General features: G+C 41.3%; 1 protein-coding gene across 3 annotated transcripts in view; it reads right to left on the bottom strand.

The window, feature by feature from the left end:
- The window catches only part of ryr2b (ryanodine receptor 2b (cardiac)), a 47,750-nt gene that overhangs the window by 20,365 nt on the left and 9,826 nt on the right, over nt 1–17,559 (bottom strand). For 2 of the 3 annotated variants that reach the window (XM_029835472.1, XM_029835471.1), the window contains exons 24-63: nt 17,370–17,529; nt 17,034–17,181; nt 16,641–16,849; nt 14,039–14,213; nt 13,723–13,931; nt 13,259–13,445; nt 12,910–13,042; nt 12,078–12,192; nt 11,824–11,984; nt 11,538–11,697; nt 11,033–11,119; nt 10,633–10,859; nt 10,080–10,293; nt 9,405–10,010; nt 9,129–9,329; nt 8,906–9,011; nt 8,688–8,828; nt 8,240–8,516; nt 8,032–8,146; nt 7,723–7,855; nt 7,430–7,533; nt 7,135–7,270; nt 6,492–6,678; nt 5,882–5,990; nt 5,250–5,370; nt 4,823–4,995; nt 4,256–4,476; nt 3,844–3,934; nt 3,615–3,755; nt 3,014–3,177; nt 2,734–2,812; nt 2,544–2,633; nt 2,314–2,454; nt 2,148–2,225; nt 1,911–1,986; nt 1,695–1,818; nt 1,333–1,448; nt 996–1,072; nt 299–420; nt 101–150 (exon numbers count right to left, since the gene is read on the bottom strand). In XM_029835472.1, coding sequence (XP_029691332.1) covers nt 101–150; nt 299–420; nt 996–1,072; nt 1,333–1,448; nt 1,695–1,818; nt 1,911–1,986; nt 2,148–2,225; nt 2,314–2,454; nt 2,544–2,633; nt 2,734–2,812; nt 3,014–3,177; nt 3,615–3,755; nt 3,844–3,934; nt 4,256–4,476; nt 4,823–4,995; nt 5,250–5,370; nt 5,882–5,990; nt 6,492–6,678; nt 7,135–7,270; nt 7,430–7,533; nt 7,723–7,855; nt 8,032–8,146; nt 8,240–8,516; nt 8,688–8,828; nt 8,906–9,011; nt 9,129–9,329; nt 9,405–10,010; nt 10,080–10,293; nt 10,633–10,859; nt 11,033–11,119; nt 11,538–11,697; nt 11,824–11,984; nt 12,078–12,192; nt 12,910–13,042; nt 13,259–13,445; nt 13,723–13,931; nt 14,039–14,213; nt 16,641–16,849; nt 17,034–17,181; nt 17,370–17,529 — 6,164 coding nt within the window. The remainder of the gene's footprint in view (nt 1–100; nt 151–298; nt 421–995; nt 1,073–1,332; nt 1,449–1,694; nt 1,819–1,910; nt 1,987–2,147; nt 2,226–2,313; nt 2,455–2,543; nt 2,634–2,733; nt 2,813–3,013; nt 3,178–3,614; nt 3,756–3,843; nt 3,935–4,255; nt 4,477–4,822; nt 4,996–5,249; nt 5,371–5,881; nt 5,991–6,491; nt 6,679–7,134; nt 7,271–7,429; nt 7,534–7,722; nt 7,856–8,031; nt 8,147–8,239; nt 8,517–8,687; nt 8,829–8,905; nt 9,012–9,128; nt 9,330–9,404; nt 10,011–10,079; nt 10,294–10,632; nt 10,860–11,032; nt 11,120–11,537; nt 11,698–11,823; nt 11,985–12,077; nt 12,193–12,909; nt 13,043–13,258; nt 13,446–13,722; nt 13,932–14,038; nt 14,214–16,640; nt 16,850–17,033; nt 17,182–17,369; nt 17,530–17,559) is intronic. The other variant, XM_029835473.1, reaches the window with a different exon arrangement.

Genomic DNA, 17,559 nt, shown 5'->3' on the forward strand with positions numbered 1-17,559 from the left:
ACACAATAAAGATAAAAAAACACACACTCACTGTCAGACAAAGAGTAAACTAGGAAAAATATTATTAGTGAAAAAAGATCCTTTTAATCATGATCCTTACCAAAGAGTGGCAGCCTGTGTCTGATGAGTTCTGCGATCTTACAAAAGAGGCTGAATATGGGGCATGAAATCAGAGGGATGTCAGAACTAGTTCTCTTTTGTAGAAAGAAATGGATCAAAGAAAAAGATCAAATATTGCAGGGAAATTGTGAATGACTATGTGCAACAGTGTCAGTAACCCTGAAGAGATATTACAGACCTAGCAATCATTTCCTTTTCCTTGTTGGACGCATGGCCTCTTTTACCCCTTGAGCTCATAGAGGAGGACAGAAAATAAAGACGGTGGGTTCTCATATACTCTTCCAAAAGAGGTAGGATAACCTGTAACACAGAGAGAAGTCCAGCATCAACTACAAATACAGCTTATCATTAGGCATCTGAATAGTTCTTGTTTAAAATGATTTTTGCTATAATTACAAAGGCGATTGTATTGTAAGTTAACTGGAGTGAGTTTATATGATGGACAAAGTAGCTAACCTTGGCAGAAACAGGCTAAATATGTCATGCTCAATATTCAAGCATGAAAGGCTGAGAGGTGATGGAGCTTCTGAGATTTGGCTGGTGACATGGTCAAAGTCCTGATTGAAAGGGTCTGACTCTGGGCCTCCCAGGAATTATAAAGAGGCCAGTTTCCTCATTTGCGATGCAGAACTGCATGCATTGATCAATATTATGAAGGCAATCGATGACAAATGGTTATATTACACAGCCATGATGACTTTACTTTAGATGGTTTGCCCATGGCAGTCATCCAACAAAAGTAATTAAATGACATAATTGGAATGAAGCAAAAAGGCCAATGAGAAGTTAAATTGGAAGAGAATTTAATCAATGTAAGACACTGAACAGAAAGGTGATTTCTAGGGAGTTTAGAGATGTGTTAATCTGAGATTAACCTTGTAGAAAAACAGTATTGGTTGATGTTGTGGAGCTCGCTCCCCCTTATACATCTGTCCTCTGGCTTGCATCACCTCTGAATAGAAACAAACAGTTAAGAAGTCAATGCATGTAACACTTTAAAAGATGTTGCTGTACAGAGATATACTGAAAAAGGGAAGCATGACTTTATTTCTGCTAGTCGTATACACGGAGCTGATCTGAAAAGAATCTATAAATAATTTTGTGTTTTGAGGTCACAAATTGTCACAAATGATCAAAAAGGTCCCGTGAAGTCATTTTTTGTTTAGCCATGATTATTTTCTCAGTCTGCATTCATGCACACTATAATCATACCCAATTCCAGCATGTGCTCCTGGGCATTTTCAGTGTGGGAAAGAAACTGCTTGAGCAGAGTGGAGCCAAAGCAATTGGCCACAGCTGGAAAGTCTACCTCCACTGTCCTCCGATCCCTGTGGTAACAGTGACATCAAACATTTCAAAGCAACAGCTTCAACAAACATCTCAGATTCTTCAATAGTTTAATAAATTACAAATTATTACATTCATAAAACAGTTTACTGGCTGTGTTGTCAAAGGGAGAGTCAGTCAAAGTGAAACATATGAACTTTAAGACTCTTTTGACCTAAACGGGTGAACTCATGTACTTTTCGAACCCTCCTTGCTCTCCTACAGCCATGAGCTCATTCTGTACTTGCCTCCACACAGTGTACCCATTAAGATGAAGGAACTTGAGGATGTCTTGGGCCCTTTCTCTAAATTTGGTCTTCTCCTTGGCAGTCAGGGTATCATAAGGAACAATCATGGAATGACCGCCACCTCCTGACACAAATAAATATTTGTTAGCTGATCTGTGGTTCCAAGGGTTGAATAAGAGGACAAATAACAGAACAGTTGAAACAATGACACAGTACCTCTAGTCTCATAGTCTAATTTCCTCCTTTTTGCCCAGGAACTGTGGTAATTTTCAGCCAACTGTTCAGCCATTGTCTTTTCACAAAGAAATAGACCAAACAGAGAAGTATTATTTTATGCACATTTGCAGCACTAGTTTTAATAATGATCACATGAACAGGTCTATACATTTATAAAGATTATAATATTTAAATGCTCGCTGTTCTTTAAAAAAGAAACAAAGGAGAAACGCTTACACATTGATCCCAGGATAAGGTGATGGCGCTCATGTCTGTGGCTTTAGGACTGAATGTTGATGCTCCTTCAAATGACAGCTAGAACCAAAAACAAAAAAAAGGTGTAATTTAGAAAACTTCTACTTAGAGAAGTGCTATGAAGCCCAGTAAAGTACAGTTCTCATACCTGTTGTCCAGACTGAGAGACTCTGCGTGTGCAGGTATGCACGTCACGTGCCTCTCCTTCTTTGGTCCTCTCTATGGTCCACCCAAAGGCCAACATACTCTTTATTGTCTCTTTGATTGCGCAGCGATATGCTTCTTTCTCCTTGCAGGAGAAAGACAAGGACAGAATGAAAGTATGGTTGAACTGTTTTGATATGTGTAGACTGACATACAGGCCTACTGATTCTGTACCTTCTCAGCGAGAGCTCTGTATGGCTTGAGGAGAGGATGGATTTTGCTGTTCTCACATAGCTGCTCACCATGGACCCAGCCATTAGCAAACTACCACAAAAACATACTATTACAAAAACGCTGCTCGCAATATCCAAATTTACCAACACTTCTGACAGGCTGTAGTATATATTTAATTTGGCAGCAGTACCTTGTCCAGTGACCACTTCTCATGAGTGTGCTCTGCATACTTGTTCACTATAAACTCTAATCTTTCTGGCACAGAAACACTCGAACAGAGAAAGAAATCAAGTTAATGCAGCACATTTTTAAAAAAAATGCATATTGAGACAGTGACACCTAATAATAAAAATGGCAGCTCCACAATTAAATCCAGCCCAAAAAATGCAATCTCATGTTCATAATCTGGAAGATCATCATGAATTTATTTTGATCTAAAAATCAATCAGTATCCATGGAGATGGTCTTACTTGGAGGTATCAATAGGCTGGGGGTCAAACTGCCCATCTGTGTCAGCGGAGGCTTTTCCTTCAGCTTGAGATTGGTAACCAGTGTCGCTGTGATCAGGAGGCAAAGCGTTGGCCACAGCCGCCAGACACTGGACACACAGCCTGAACAGCTGAGGCTCATACGGCTGCAGTTGAGGTTTGGAAACAAAGCAGAGTGTAATGGTGGAAACTCTGAGAATAGAGCTGTTACCGTACTCTCCTTGCGTAAAGTTGTGTTCCATAACTCAGGAATGTTATGTCTGGAGGCAGGACCCCCTGCCCCCTTACAAATTTGGTGCATATTTGATCGATGAACTGAAATCTTTGATGTTCTAAATCAGTCGGGCGCAGTAATTGTGAAAAATACTCATGCAAGGAAAAATGTCTAAGATATGTTACATCTTCCACTACATCTTTCCCTTTTCTACAGGGTGAAAAACACCAGCAAGAGAAAATCAAACACATTCCTGGTGCAACAGACTTTGAGGGGGATTAAAATACATGCTTTGAATGCATGGTGAGATTACACTGTCAGCTCATTTTTAGATGATCTGTGTGTAGAAAGATATTTGGTATAATTTACTTTCTTATTCACGGCTTTGAACACACTCCAGTACAACTTCTGAGATAAATGGAGCTCCTCTTCAGAGGCCAAACTGTGGTGGCTCAGCTCTCCCACCATCAAGTAGTACTGGGATCTCTGCTCGTAGTGACTAGTCAAAAGCTGGTAGATTAAGGCAAAATATGTAATTTTAACTTGATTAACTGTCATATTTTACTTTTTTAAGCTGAAGCATGTGTTTCTACATCACCTTTAGAGCCAATTTGTTGTATTCTGTCAAGTGAAGGACATCAAAAACAAGCCGTCGAAGAAGAGGCTGCATCAAAGATGGCTGCAGTTTACTGAGGATACCAGTGAGAGCAAAGTTAACCAGATGAGCAGAAAAATACAGTACAAAGATAGGGCTCAGTAGAGAGCCATAAAAAGGTTTGACCAACCTAAACTCTCACTGAATTTAGTCATGAAAAGAGAGAATTAATAGATAAGGACTGTGCAGATGTGATTGCTGGATTTTTGTCTAGTCCTCATTTCTCAACATAAATTCAGCCATTTGAGGTCAGGGAACAGATAATGTGCTGTAACTGGACAGGGAAAAATGGCTAATACATACTTTACAGACAATTAGTTCATATAATAGATTAAACATTGACTTAAAATCTGACCTGCACAATGCCAGTAAACAGTCTTCAATAGTGTCTCTCTGAGCCTTTGTCAAGCTAAGAGCATTAGAGAGGCTGTAAATGGCCTGAATAAGAGAATCCACCAGTAGGATGTGATCTTCCAGATGACAGAAGAGGGCTGAATATTTGGTGAGCAGTGGAAGCACACTGGCACACAAGTATCTGTTGAGGGCAAGAGCCATGTCAGTCGATGCCAACTCAACCTGCAGCGTGGGGAAAAGGAGGATAACATTTACAAAAGTTACAGTAAACTGGAATAATTCAATCACACATTTACTTTACACATATGCAGCACTTCTTTGCTGACACCTTGTGGATGTTGATCAGAGCAGGAAAATGGGATTTGTGCTGAACCTCTGCTTTATCAACAATGCTACAAATCAGGAAAGCAGCAAACCACACAGCTGAATGATCTGGCTATTCCAAACATCCTCTAAAGTCCCTCATCCTTCTAGAGCTTTACCACTGGACAAAAAATGTTGCTCAGTATTAAAATGTGACCTTCGAGCATGTGGAGAGAGTAATTAAATGGAATATTTTTTTCCTTACCGTGTCAAGAGAGACAGCTGCCTGAAGATCCGGCAAAAACCCAACTTCTATTAGGTGGAGAAGGAAGCTCTGTTTCTCTATGCCATAAACCCGATCCAAGAACAGAACCATTGCTGCCTTGTGATCCGGACAAAACACCGTGGAAAGGTTGGGTTCAACAATACCACAACCATCTGTAAATAAAAATGAAAAGTAGAGTAACTTTGAGCACAACAAAGTTACATGATCCCTAGATCAACATCTGAGCAACAGCAGGAAATCAGGCAGAATTTAACCATAAATCACTTCTTATCAGTGTCATCTAATGTGATGAGTTGTGAAGCAGAAACGTATCCTCCTCTTTCTTCAATTTACCTGGTGAGATTAACTAGTAACAATGACAAAAGCAGCATTTTAGAATGCTGTGTAGTCAATCATTTTAATTTGCCTTTAGATGCTGAAGGGACACAGAAGGAGCTGCTGATGACGCCTTCAAGGTCGTGAACGGGCACAAGTGACCTCAGAATGGCTCTGATGCGGAGAGCGTCTCCTCTCCCACCTTGAATCAACTGAAACAAAGTCAGTCAAACCAGCTCTAGTCAGATACCTCTTTGATCTCATGAAATGTTCGATTAATTTCAGATATTGATGTTTGAGATAAGAGCAAAAAACCATAATCATCAAACTTAATGAAAAATATAAAAATATCTTCTTTTATGTGTCATTCAATACATAATTGAATTACAGATGTCAATTAAATTATGGACAAAAAACCGTTAAAAATGAAGCTGTTATTCGAGTAAAGGTTTTTCTGTCTATCTTGATTCAATCAATCACTTCTTAAATCAAAGCATTTCACAAAAACCTTGACTTAATTCTAATGCATTCCCTTAAAGTTTACATGTGAAATGTTTTATGTTGTGATTACTCATCATGTGTGTTTTGGGAGTATTTAGCTAAACATATAAATGTATTTTAATGAATGTATGTCATTTGCTGTATTTCTCTACTGGGCTTTACTGAATCAGGCATTAGTAAGTTTTTAAGTAGAAAGGCTGTAGACATTGAGAAAACACTCACATGCATCTCTGGAGCACAGCGGCCAAGCAAGTCAATAAGGGCTGAGTAGAAGGTCAGGATTGCATGTCCCATATGAATGAGGTCATCGCCATTGTCCTGGACAACGTCTCTGTTGGAGGAATCAGCAGAATGGTCAAAGCTTGTGAAAAAATGAACTTGATGCTCTATTCTAGCCAGCATAATATATTCCCTGCTTGTCCTGATAAACAACAATTAACCTGATGAAATCTGAGAGTGAATCATAATTGAGCTGCAGTACTGTGTGCACACTTTGTGCTAATCTTCCAGTTGGTACTCGACTGCTCAGTGTCCATTAATAAAGACTTTAAAGCAGACAACAGCCACATCACAAGGTGTACACACCCGCCTCTCACCTTGTGACACTAGGAGGTGAGAGGCAGGTACACACCCTCAACGCATTATCACTACATCACTCAAGGGCCAATTTAAAGCCTAACTGACTGTAGGAGAAAACCAGTAGTGCCCAGAAAAAAGCTCACACAGTAATGGAAGAACAAATTCCATATTAGACAGCTGGAATTGACCCCAGAACTGAACAGAATGTACCAACTCCTCCACCATGAAAATCATCCAAATGTTGACTACTGACATTGTTCTGTTGGCCTGGTGTGGGCAGGAAGATCCGTCAATGGATGGGTCATCTGAAATTCTGATGGCCTCCCTCATGGCCGCTAGGAGACCAGTTCCTCCATCTCCTTGTAAGGCAGGGCCAAAACACTCAGGTCGACGTATCAGTAGCCTCAACACCATATAAGCATTCTCCTCTACGCTCTCACCTGTAATGAAGGAATGGAGAGAAGAGAAACAGGTTTTTCCCATTTCTGGTGCAATGGGAGGCCTTGATGAATAATACAATGTAAATGTACCACACACATGTTTCATAGGTATAAAAAGTACATTTCAAAAAGCTATTTGACTCATGATATAGAAAGCCAATAAAAGCTGGCAGTCAATGTTCTCAAGGGCAGTGAATGAAGGTAAATGCTGACTCTTGGGCATTGATGCAGAACAACAGAAATCAATACCAGAGACTCCATAGAGGTTATCATGCACACTGAAGATATTCTTGTTTGGAGCACAAGAACTTGCTGTATCCTTTAAATAGGTTTGTAAATGCATTCAGGTTGAGCAAGTGGATCTTAACACAACTATGGAAACATGCTTTGATACTTGAAAGTTGTCAAGTTTAGAAGTGATCACAGAGCTTTTTATTAATCAAACTACGAGGTTACCATTACAAAAGACAGCAAAGCGTAGAAAGTCCAGGTAACGCTCCCCTTCCACAGGATTCCATCCAATATCAGGGTAACCTTTAGCCAACAGCATTGGGCAGCTTTTCAGTCCACAGCTGGCAAGATATTGGATAACCTGAACATAGGATAGTACAGACAACGAAGGGGTTTATAAGGTGCACAGAGATCAAAGTGATTAGTCCTGTTATTGGGGGGATGTGGAGGAAAAGGATGTAAGAGAGACACCAAATGGCTTCAGTCAGCTTTTGAAACCGATGGGTTTAAGTAAAATCACCTTCTGTAGGTCAGACTCAGTCAGTGCTAAGGCCAGCTCATTGTTATCCATAACAGACGCTGCTGCAACGTCCAGGGGAGTTGCACCACGCATGGACGGTGAAGCTACGAGACAAAGATAAAACTGTGATGCAGAAATAACTCAATGCTCAACTGAAAAATTCAGCTAAAAATTCACTAAAAGAATCCTTTTCTCTGTGTTTATGTGTAGAGGTCATCACATGTGAACCTATTTATTCTGTCCACAAACCATCTTCAATGTGTATTCTGCTTGGTTAGCTCTGTGAACACTACCAAGTCCAACGCTGCTGTTTTCCAACAGGTAGCTGAGGTGATCAAACAGGGCTCCCTGATTGTGACGGCTGATACGGCAAAAATAACACAAGAATCGACAGCAGCTGGCAACCATCTTTGGAAACGTAATTTCCTGTCAAAACAACATAAACACAAGGAAAGACAGCACAGAATTAACTGGAGTTGAATTAATGTTTTTTACTTTATTGGTATTCCTCTCCTGTGACTAAATCCTTTAGAGAATAAACACTGTTAATGTCACAATTTTACGTCACAATGTTATTATAAACAGCTTGACATGTGTCCCACCTTTGATTCTCCTTCTCCGAGAACATTGACCATCACTTCCATTACTGTTTCATGCATTCCCAATGTCCTCATTAGATCAGGGTGTTGGTAGAAAACCTTGTTATTTATTATGTCCCTGTACATAACACAATAAATACAATAAAACAAGGATGACCCTGCCAGGTCTCATCAAAGGATGCATCATGTTATGTAGCAAACGATCACCTACCCCAGTTTCCTGATCATAAGTTTCTCTTCTTCCTTTCCCATGCAGACACATAAAAGGGAGCGGATTTGGCTCAGAGAGGACAGGAGCGCCATGGTGTCATCCACTGAAGTCAGGCTGATTGAGTAGGTCCTGGAGAGTGGTCCTGCCATTTGGCCCCCAAGACCTTGATACTGGCAATGCAGCAGTGAGAAGACAGCTCTAACCAGCTCTGGATCCTGCATCTTAGCCTCTTGAGACCAGTGAACCATAGTCTTAGAGATCAGATCTTTTAGAGTCTCTGAAGATGAGTGAACAAATAAAATGTACCAGCATCCTAATAAAATCAATCAAAATCATCTGTGTTCTTCATGCATAGATAAATATGAATATGTACTTCAAGCATTCCTAATATGATGGATTCCTCTTTAGAAATCAGAATGGCGAAGAAAAGGCTATGGTCCACACTTACTAGTATTGACAGCTTTACTCTCAGCTACTTCAAAGGGTTTGATCTTCAATCCAATGACCTTCGCCACTTGACTGAGAAGTAAATTTTTCACTGATGCCTCAGCAACCTCTTCACCTTCTCCATCACTCTCTGATTCAATACCTACACAAAAAAAACTGTGAAATAGCATTTCCATTGTGGTAGTTTAAGGGTAATCTCTCCCCAATAATATTTCCTACCACAATGTGTTTTAAGGAGATGATGGAATTCTTGCAGAAGTTCTTGGATTTCCACTGGACAAGGACAGCTCACCCCATCATCTCTGAATCTTAGCAGCATATTGATCTAAAGAATTAAGTCCACAAAATGTCCAGCCCCATTACAACTAAAGGCTCACAACTTCTGTTGACTATCATAATGATATATGATATCATATGACTATCATAATGATATTCTCATAACCTGTTCCCATGGAGGTGAACGGAACTCTTTGGTCTTGCGAGCAGTAAGAGCAGCAGACATATTGAGAGCTTGCATGACCTCGTTATAGCGGAAGCGTTGGTTCTCCTGTAGTTGAACCACAAAACTGTCAGAAAAAGCAGCCACAGCTTCAACTCTCTGGCGCATCTGACAATCACACAGGTAGGACAGCAGGCGACAGAGCTGGGAATGAAATTGAGAAAAGATCAGTTAGCTTAAAACATTCAAACAATCTGGAAGAAATTTTGGTTTGCTCACTTCAAGTTTGACAGGTTCTGGAAGCTTCATTTGAAGAAGTCCTACTTTATGGTCATATTCCTTTTGCTGCTGACTATCACTATATTCTTTTTCATCATCACATTCAACTTCTTTTTCTTTATCCTTTGGACTTTGGGGATTTGTAAAAAAGACTCCTGAATCTAGTAGTCTTAGTACTTTCCCTAGATCCTCATCCTCCAACACTCCCATAACCAGCAGAGAGTAGACCAGTTTAAGTAAAGGAACCAGCAAAAGCTCAATGTTGCCTCCTACTGGATCTCTGAGGTTCTGGCGCAGAACATCTACTGCCTCTGTCAACATCTGTACAGTGAGGTTCTTCAGCACATCCAGGGGAAATTCTGGACTGTCCTCCTGGGCTATTTCAGCTGCATAATTTCCTTCATAAATTTGGACAAAAGAAGGAGATGAGGAATGCATCTGTGGCTTAAGGGATGTGCCATGGCTGAAGTTAGAAATACCAGTTCCACCATTATCACCAGTAAAGGAGCTGGGATAAAGGGTGATATCTCTAGCCTTTGCAGTCATTGGGACAATGTATTCATGGTTCATCATTAGGTAGGCTGTAGTGTGACTGCTAAGGTGAACCTAAAGAACAAGAATATTAATTATTCAATTGGATCCAGTGAAAAACGATAAACTCAAAGCAAGACTAACCTGAATGAGTAACTCGTAAAACACAGAGCGCAGTAAACCAGGGAGGTGAGGGTTCTGAATGGCATGAAGGATCTGGGATTGGTCCATGTAACTGCAAATGGCATGGCTGACTCTGCTGTTTCCAAGGGAGCATAAAGAGCAGTAGAGGCGGAGAGTGTGGTGATGAAAGGTCAAAAGGTCTTCCAGTTCTGACAGCTCCAGAATGTCAAAAGACCTAAACATAGTTTATCACACACAACAAATGAGGATTTCAGCATAGATGCTTCCTGAGGTTTAATTCAAAGTGGCGTTAACTTTGCACATATTTAAGATCTACAAAGAAGGAATCAAGTCTAAAACTCCAAAGTGTCAAATTCCAAACTAAAGAGGAATAAAAGGCAACAATACAACACAACAGCAATGTTTGGCATGGGAGAGGAGCATCTACAGGTTTACTGTGGATCAATAACAAAGAGGAAAGTCTAGAGGGTCCAGGTGGTGATTATTGGTGAGCTTTAATAATTCACTGTTGCAATAATAAATTTGATTTATACTTATTATTCATATGTATCACCTGTTTTCATCCGGAATTTGAAGGTTCATGGCTTGCAGGGCCTCAGAGCATTGGATTCTCCATCCTCTGTAAACATCTGGCTGGTCCACGTTCACCTTCACTGCCTGGCTGGGAAGCCTTGTCCATGAAACTGGTTTGAGTTGCTGGACCTGGATCCTTGGTGGACAGTGGGGAGCAGTGTTACACCTTTGACTGCGAAGCAAACCAGCAGACAGTGGCATCGCGTTCTGGATAAAGAAACAAACAAAATCAAACAAAGTCTGACAAATGAAATATTAAAACAGATAAATCATGAAGTTAAAAACATTTTATAACAAGCCAAAATGTAAAGAATATTTAACCCGATTTTAAAAAATAGAATACATTACATATCAAGCAGACAAGGCAAATAATTATTTACCTTTATGCACCCAAATTCAAACTGAAACATGCTGTTGGTGGTGGGTCTGACAAACACAGCTGGAAACAGCTTGGTACAGGCTTCCACCTGAGCAGTAAACATGTCCAGATTAATTCAATCATTATTGTTAAACAGAGACATATATCTTGTTATAAGCTTTAAATGGAGTTAACAGACATGAATTGGACTGAAATAAACTTAACATTAGAAACTTACAACCACAAAAAACTGTTGTACGCCTCAGCATGCTTATGGATTTGACATTTATTTCATATATTTACTATCATTTGATAAATTTAACACAAGAATAACCCAAAACACATGATCACACTTAAGGATGTTCAAAGAATTTTGAATTTTATACACATCTGTCAGTTTAGTTTCCCAGATCAGCAGTATAAAATTCATATTTATGAAATGAAAATGGAAACAGAGAAATGGGAAATTTGGAGGAGTAAGAAAGACACAATTTGTTACCAATCAAATAGTTTCTTGGGAGACCTACTTGGAAGAAAGTAGACATCTCCACTCCGTTAGAGGTAAAGGTGAGCAGTCCAGTGTCTGTATCGATTAAACAACCAATCTCCAACCCTGAACTTCTGCGGCTCTGAGAGAGGCCTGTTGCCTCTCCAGCACAGACCATGTAACAGACAGATCGCTTTACGCTGTGGAAAAAGGTCATTAATGTTCCACATGATGCCGAACTGGAGTCAAAGAGCAGAAGACAGGCTGTCCAGTGTGAGAGGACAAGGCATTAATGAAACAGACCTGCAGCGGTGCAGGAAACCAACCTTTCTCTGACTTTACCACTCTCATCTCCCAGGGTCACAGTTACCGTATGAACATTGTCAGGGTCAAAAGTCGCCTCATGTTGGTGAAAGTTTGACGTCACCCAACCTACCCACACATTGAAAGGCTCCTGGCCTGGAAGGACCCGAACTGAGTAATAATACTGGAACACAAAGGTCGTTCGTTTTATCTAAACTGACAAATAGACCTGCCATTAAACTTTTAATTTATTTGTAAAGCTAAAATGAAGCCTTACTCTTGAGCTGTGGATAAGTTGCTCATAGTTGTCTTTATCAACTACAACATCTTCCAGAAGCCGCGCAGATGAGTTGCTGCTTACAAGTCCAGGTTTGCTCCTTTTAAGCATGAACCTGAAGAAAAAACAATGATTTATAACATACAAACAAATTGGTTGTTAATGAAGACTAACTGGGCTGTTGTGCTATCCTCATATTTACTACTGCACGTGCTGCCTCCATATAAAATGTAATCATATACAGTGATCCCTCGTTTATCGCGGGAGTTGCGTTCCAAAAATAACACGCGAAAAGTGAAATCCGTGAAGTAGTCAGCTTCATTTTTTTAAATTATTTTACAATGCAATACTGAACTATAGAATGAAACCAAAAATCAAAACCTGTTTTAAAGCCCAAAATTTGTTTAAAACAATAATTTTAATATAGTAATACAAGGTTGGAAACATTGTCACTGGCGTATTTCACAGTCCCAGCTGTGCCTCTTCGTCCTGACTCCGCTCCGCTGGAGCGTCTGTTTCTACTGAAGGCGCAGGAGTCTTTCTCCGAGAGAAGAACATTGTTATGGGTAGTTGTTGGCGCTCTTTCATTTTCTGAGCAAGAAGATTTTTATAAACGGATATGCCACCTTCGATTATATTTGAGAACTGCAATGAACGACTCGCAAAAAAAATCCGTGAAGCAGCGAAGCCGTGAAAGATGAAACGCGATATAGCGAGGGATCACTGTACTGTACATTATTGTGTGACTGGATCCAAATTTTATGGGTTTGTCTTTGTCTTCATTCCCAATAATGGTTGATTAATGTTTACATTTATTTACTTTACGCCCTACCGATGCTTAAGTCTCGATGTTTTTTCTTGATTATGATCCTTGTGGTTGAGCTCATCTCTCGAACCAGCAAAAGTCAGGGCCGACTTCCTCAGCACTTCAAAGTCAGAGTCCACCTCCTCCAGTTCTTTCCTTCCTAGAAGGACAAAAGATTTAATTACAGCCGGACCCATGGGAGATTAGACAGAACCAAGCATCAAGGTCACACTGCTACAATGTCAGCCATAATCTGAATAAATATTAAAATTACTGTTGTAACATCTGTAGCAATGCTAAGGATATTTCAGAGGTTCCAGAGCATATTGAGATTTAAACATATTTGATAAGATATCAAATATAATCTCATTTTAACCTGGAGACAGAGAGTTGGATGCTATCGGAAGGACACCCCCCACAGGGCTAACGAGGACAGAAGCACATTCAATGTGCATGCTGAGCCGGAAAAAGCTTATCTCACTGCCTCCATTGTGGTGCGCACACAACCGCTGAGAGACCCTCAGGCTGGATAAAGATTCCACTGAGCCATTGACTCTGGTGACCTTGAATAACATTTAGAAGTATTAGTTTGGTCTGTTGAACAGCACATAAACAATCCTTATTAAATAATAATAAAATAACATTTGATTTAAGGTGCCTTTCTGAACACTCAAGGACACTAAACAAAAGTGGAAAAAATAATTTAAAATAAGAACAGGGGAAATAAATGGAATTTGAAATGAAAATATGAATGAAAATAGATAATTAGGCAATTATGAGAGTGGGCCTTCATTGACTAAAAAAGTTTTAGAATAAAAGCCTCTAGCCTAAATATCTTACCTGTACATTGGGATGATCGGGCATTATTGAGCTAAACTGAGGCTGTTGCCAACTTATCCACAGAGCTGGGTCTCTGGCCATGTTGGCAGCAAATGGGTGATATCCCTCCTGTTGGCCATAGACAGTGAAGTACTGAAGAGAAGCCACGCAGCGGCCAAAGTTTAGCCTCCCCACCTGGTTCACTCCAACACTGACCACTGGCAACAGCCCTAAGACACCAAGGAAAATAACTGGGTTGTATGGGGTTGTTTCTTTTGAAAGAAGAAACTGTGTTTATGATTCATTTTCATTTTACTACATTGTTTAAACAACGAACCATCACTGATCTCAAAGTCTTTGGCAGCCAGTTCTGAGCCTCTGCCATCAAATAGCAACTCCCCATTCAGTGTGATCATCATGGTACATTCATCCATGTCCACCAAACAACCCACAACATCGCCTTTCTGCCACGGACGTCCCAGCGGGTCGGCGCCCTGATGGTACCACTGTGCCTGAACACGATGAAAACCAAGAGTTCAGAAAGAGGGAGTCAAGAGCAAAATATCACATTGAATTTTGAAAGAAAGATTTTTTGATTTTTACACAAACACTTTATTTACACAAATTCACACTTTTAAAAAACCAGTGCTAACAACAAAATAAATAGAATCAACAAAAACTAGTTACTCCACAGGGAGTTTTCCACTGTCCGATTGATCCAAAAGTGTCCTTTACAACATTCAAACACACACAAAAAACATTGTCTCTCGCCCGGAACAGAAATGGGCACTGGTCTGACATAGTAGGATCCTACAGAGGGAAAAAACAACGGTGGCCTGTCACGCAGGCTCCAGCAGGGGGGGGCTCCATCCCTTCCCAGCCAGTCAGCCTACAAGCTGGTGCTCTTGTTGGACAGTTCTCTCAGTTGTTTCCTGGCTTTGCCCATGTGCTTCTTCAGCCTGAAGATCTCAGGGTCAGTCAGGTCCGACGTCGCTCTGTGTTTGATCCAATGGCCGGCTGACTGGATGAACAGGAGCTTGTCGGGGAAGTAAATCTCCAAATCAGGGCCCCTCATGCCTTTGGTCTTCTTGAGAAAGTTCTTGATCATGCTCTGGGGGTACAAGTCATCCCTCTCGCTGTCCGCCACCGTGTTCGACAGCTCACTGGCATCGGACATGTACTCTTGGTCGCTGGTATCTGTGGCAGCGGCTGCATCCTCCAGCCGTCCAGCTTTTCTGTCACCACCGTCGTTCATTCCATTTTTCTGCTTTCTGCGCCGCTTTGGGGGAGCTGACCACCATTCAGACACCCCCCCCGCTGCCCTCACTTGTACCTGCACCTCCCTCACCCAGCTCACCTGTGCTAACGCTCACCTCACCCTGCTCACCTGTGGTCATTCCTCCCTCACCAAGCTCGCCAGCCATTTTCCCTGGCGCCCCACGCTCACCTGTCTCCTGCCCCATGTCACCTACAGCTACACCCTGTTCGCCGGTTTGACCCATGTCCCCCGTCTCTCCTGCCTCACCCAGTTCACTTATTTCACTCATTCCATCACCAGTCTCACCCAGCCCGCCCAACACTTCAAATGCCACCCCAGTTGGATCAATTTCCTTCCCCGCCTCACCACTCTCGCCAGTCACTTCCACCACCATCTCCACATTTTCATTCTCTCCACTCACCTCAGTCACACGCACACACTCACTCCCTTTTCCTACGTGTCTCAACAATGGCGACCTGCAGCCCGATAGTAATTTTCTAATTGGAGACACCAGTTTCCCATGTCGGGACAGTTCTTTCGCCAGGAACTCATCGCTGATGAACGGCGGCACGTTGGATAAGGTAATCCGTGCCGCCGGCTGCGTCAGCGGAGTCACCTGGACGAACTGCCCCCCTACGGTGATCCCCGTCTCCACCAACCTGTTGGCCTGTTCCACCTGCTCTACGAACAGCACCACCGCCCTGTTCATGCGGGCGGCGGACTTCACGGAGCCGTGACCGATTTCCTGGCCCACAGCCAGAGCCACCTCCTCCACACTGAGCACGGAGCCCGCTCCCACCTTCACTCCGTCTCCTGCTCAACCCGGTCAAGTTGGCGTTCGCCGCCATGACGGCCGCACGCGGTCGGCCGCCCCACAAACTCACACACACTCGCTAAACTAATAAATGAATACAAAGCACACAGAAAATAAAACTATATTCACTACCATTCACACTCACACAGAAATAGGAAACGCGTTTTTGCACAGTATTTCATTCGTTCTCTCTCTCCCGCTCGCGCTCCTTCCACCACCGAAAGAAAGAACACTACAGCCTCAGATAAGGGCCGTTTAAATGGACCTCTAGGATTATGTTTTAATCATCATATCAAAGACACTGTAGTGTTTTGATTGGACTTTTTACTTTTATGTGTGTCTTTAAAACGAAAGGTATGGAACATTTAAACAGTGGTTCTCTGAAACCATAACCTTGAATAACAGAAAGGCTCATATAAGCATGACAGAGAAAAAATGTCTCCATTGTGTAACCACATAAATAAGGATTGGCTCCCCTTTGTAAAGAATCACATTCAGAGAAAACACAAAATTTGTGGTATTCAAAACATAGTTAAGCTTTTTCATGCCTGCAGGGACAAAGTAATGAGAAAACAATGAGCTGAGAATGGACTTAGTTGGTGTATGAGGAAATTGAAATGGAACCCCTGAACAACATGTAAATGCATCTATTCATGCACAGTCAAGGTCATACATCTATAAAAGCACAAGGTGAAAAAAGTGTCACCAATTCATCCTTCAAATTAGAAATGTCTCAAATCTGTTCTCAAGCTTGTAAAATAACTATCTAAAAACTAAAATAACTATCCATATTTTGGGGTCTTGCAATTTTAATAACATTTAACAATGATACTAAATACAATGAGGCAGTAAAAACTGTCACCATACCTCAAATCCATCAAAAACAAATGCTTGGTCATCTGAACCAAGCTCTCTGTCTGGAGTGCAGCTTGGTCGGGTCCAGCCAACTCTCATTTTCCCCGCTGTCACTGCCTCAAATTCAAAGTACCACTTTCCCGTGGATACAGTGTGTGACTTATCTGGTCTGAACACTCTATATTTCTCAGCAGAGAAGAGACATGGATTTGATAAAGAGGCTGTGAAATCAGGAAGCAGAAATATAAATATAGTTATCTGTAAAGTGGTTTGAACTGTTGCATTAACTGGAGAACATGTGGGTAATAAACCAACGCTAAAATGCTACGCAATTCCACTTATGCTGTAGTTAATAAGAGTATATTAAATTAAAATAATGGCATGACATTTCTATCTGAGCCCAACCTTGTTTCTGATTGTGGGTCTCCAGGCTGTAACCTAAGGCTAGTAAGGTACCAACCACTTCTCTGACACGGTCTCGGCCCACCTTCCTTGTTCTTTGATCGAGAAAGCTGTAAGGGACAAGACACGGGCTCCGCTTTGCTTTGACATCCTGAAAAAAGTAGATTTCATTTGAAAATCAAACATGTGTTAGCATATTGTGGGAATGTGCATTTTTTTTACTGCAAATGCTATTAAAACACTATCTGAAAGAAAGAGAAGAAACTCTATGAAAGAAAGAAATTTAACTTTTTCTTCAGCACTACCTGGATAACAGTAAAAATGGCACAGAACATAAACCTGTTGGGTTCCATAGGTCCATCCTTGTTTGATACGTTCTCTGGCCCAAATATTGTGATCATTCTCTGCCAACAGTCTCACCACCTCTTCGTGATCTGAGCTAAGACGTACCTGGCTCAGGTCTACTGGGGCAGGCCTGTAGCCACTGGGCTGCTCATACCTGACAAAAGAATAAAGTGGCACACACATT

Source organism: Takifugu rubripes, chromosome 4, assembly GCF_901000725.2.
Source record: "Takifugu rubripes chromosome 4, fTakRub1.2, whole genome shotgun sequence".
Lineage (NCBI taxonomy): Eukaryota > Metazoa > Chordata > Actinopteri > Tetraodontiformes > Tetraodontidae > Takifugu > Takifugu rubripes.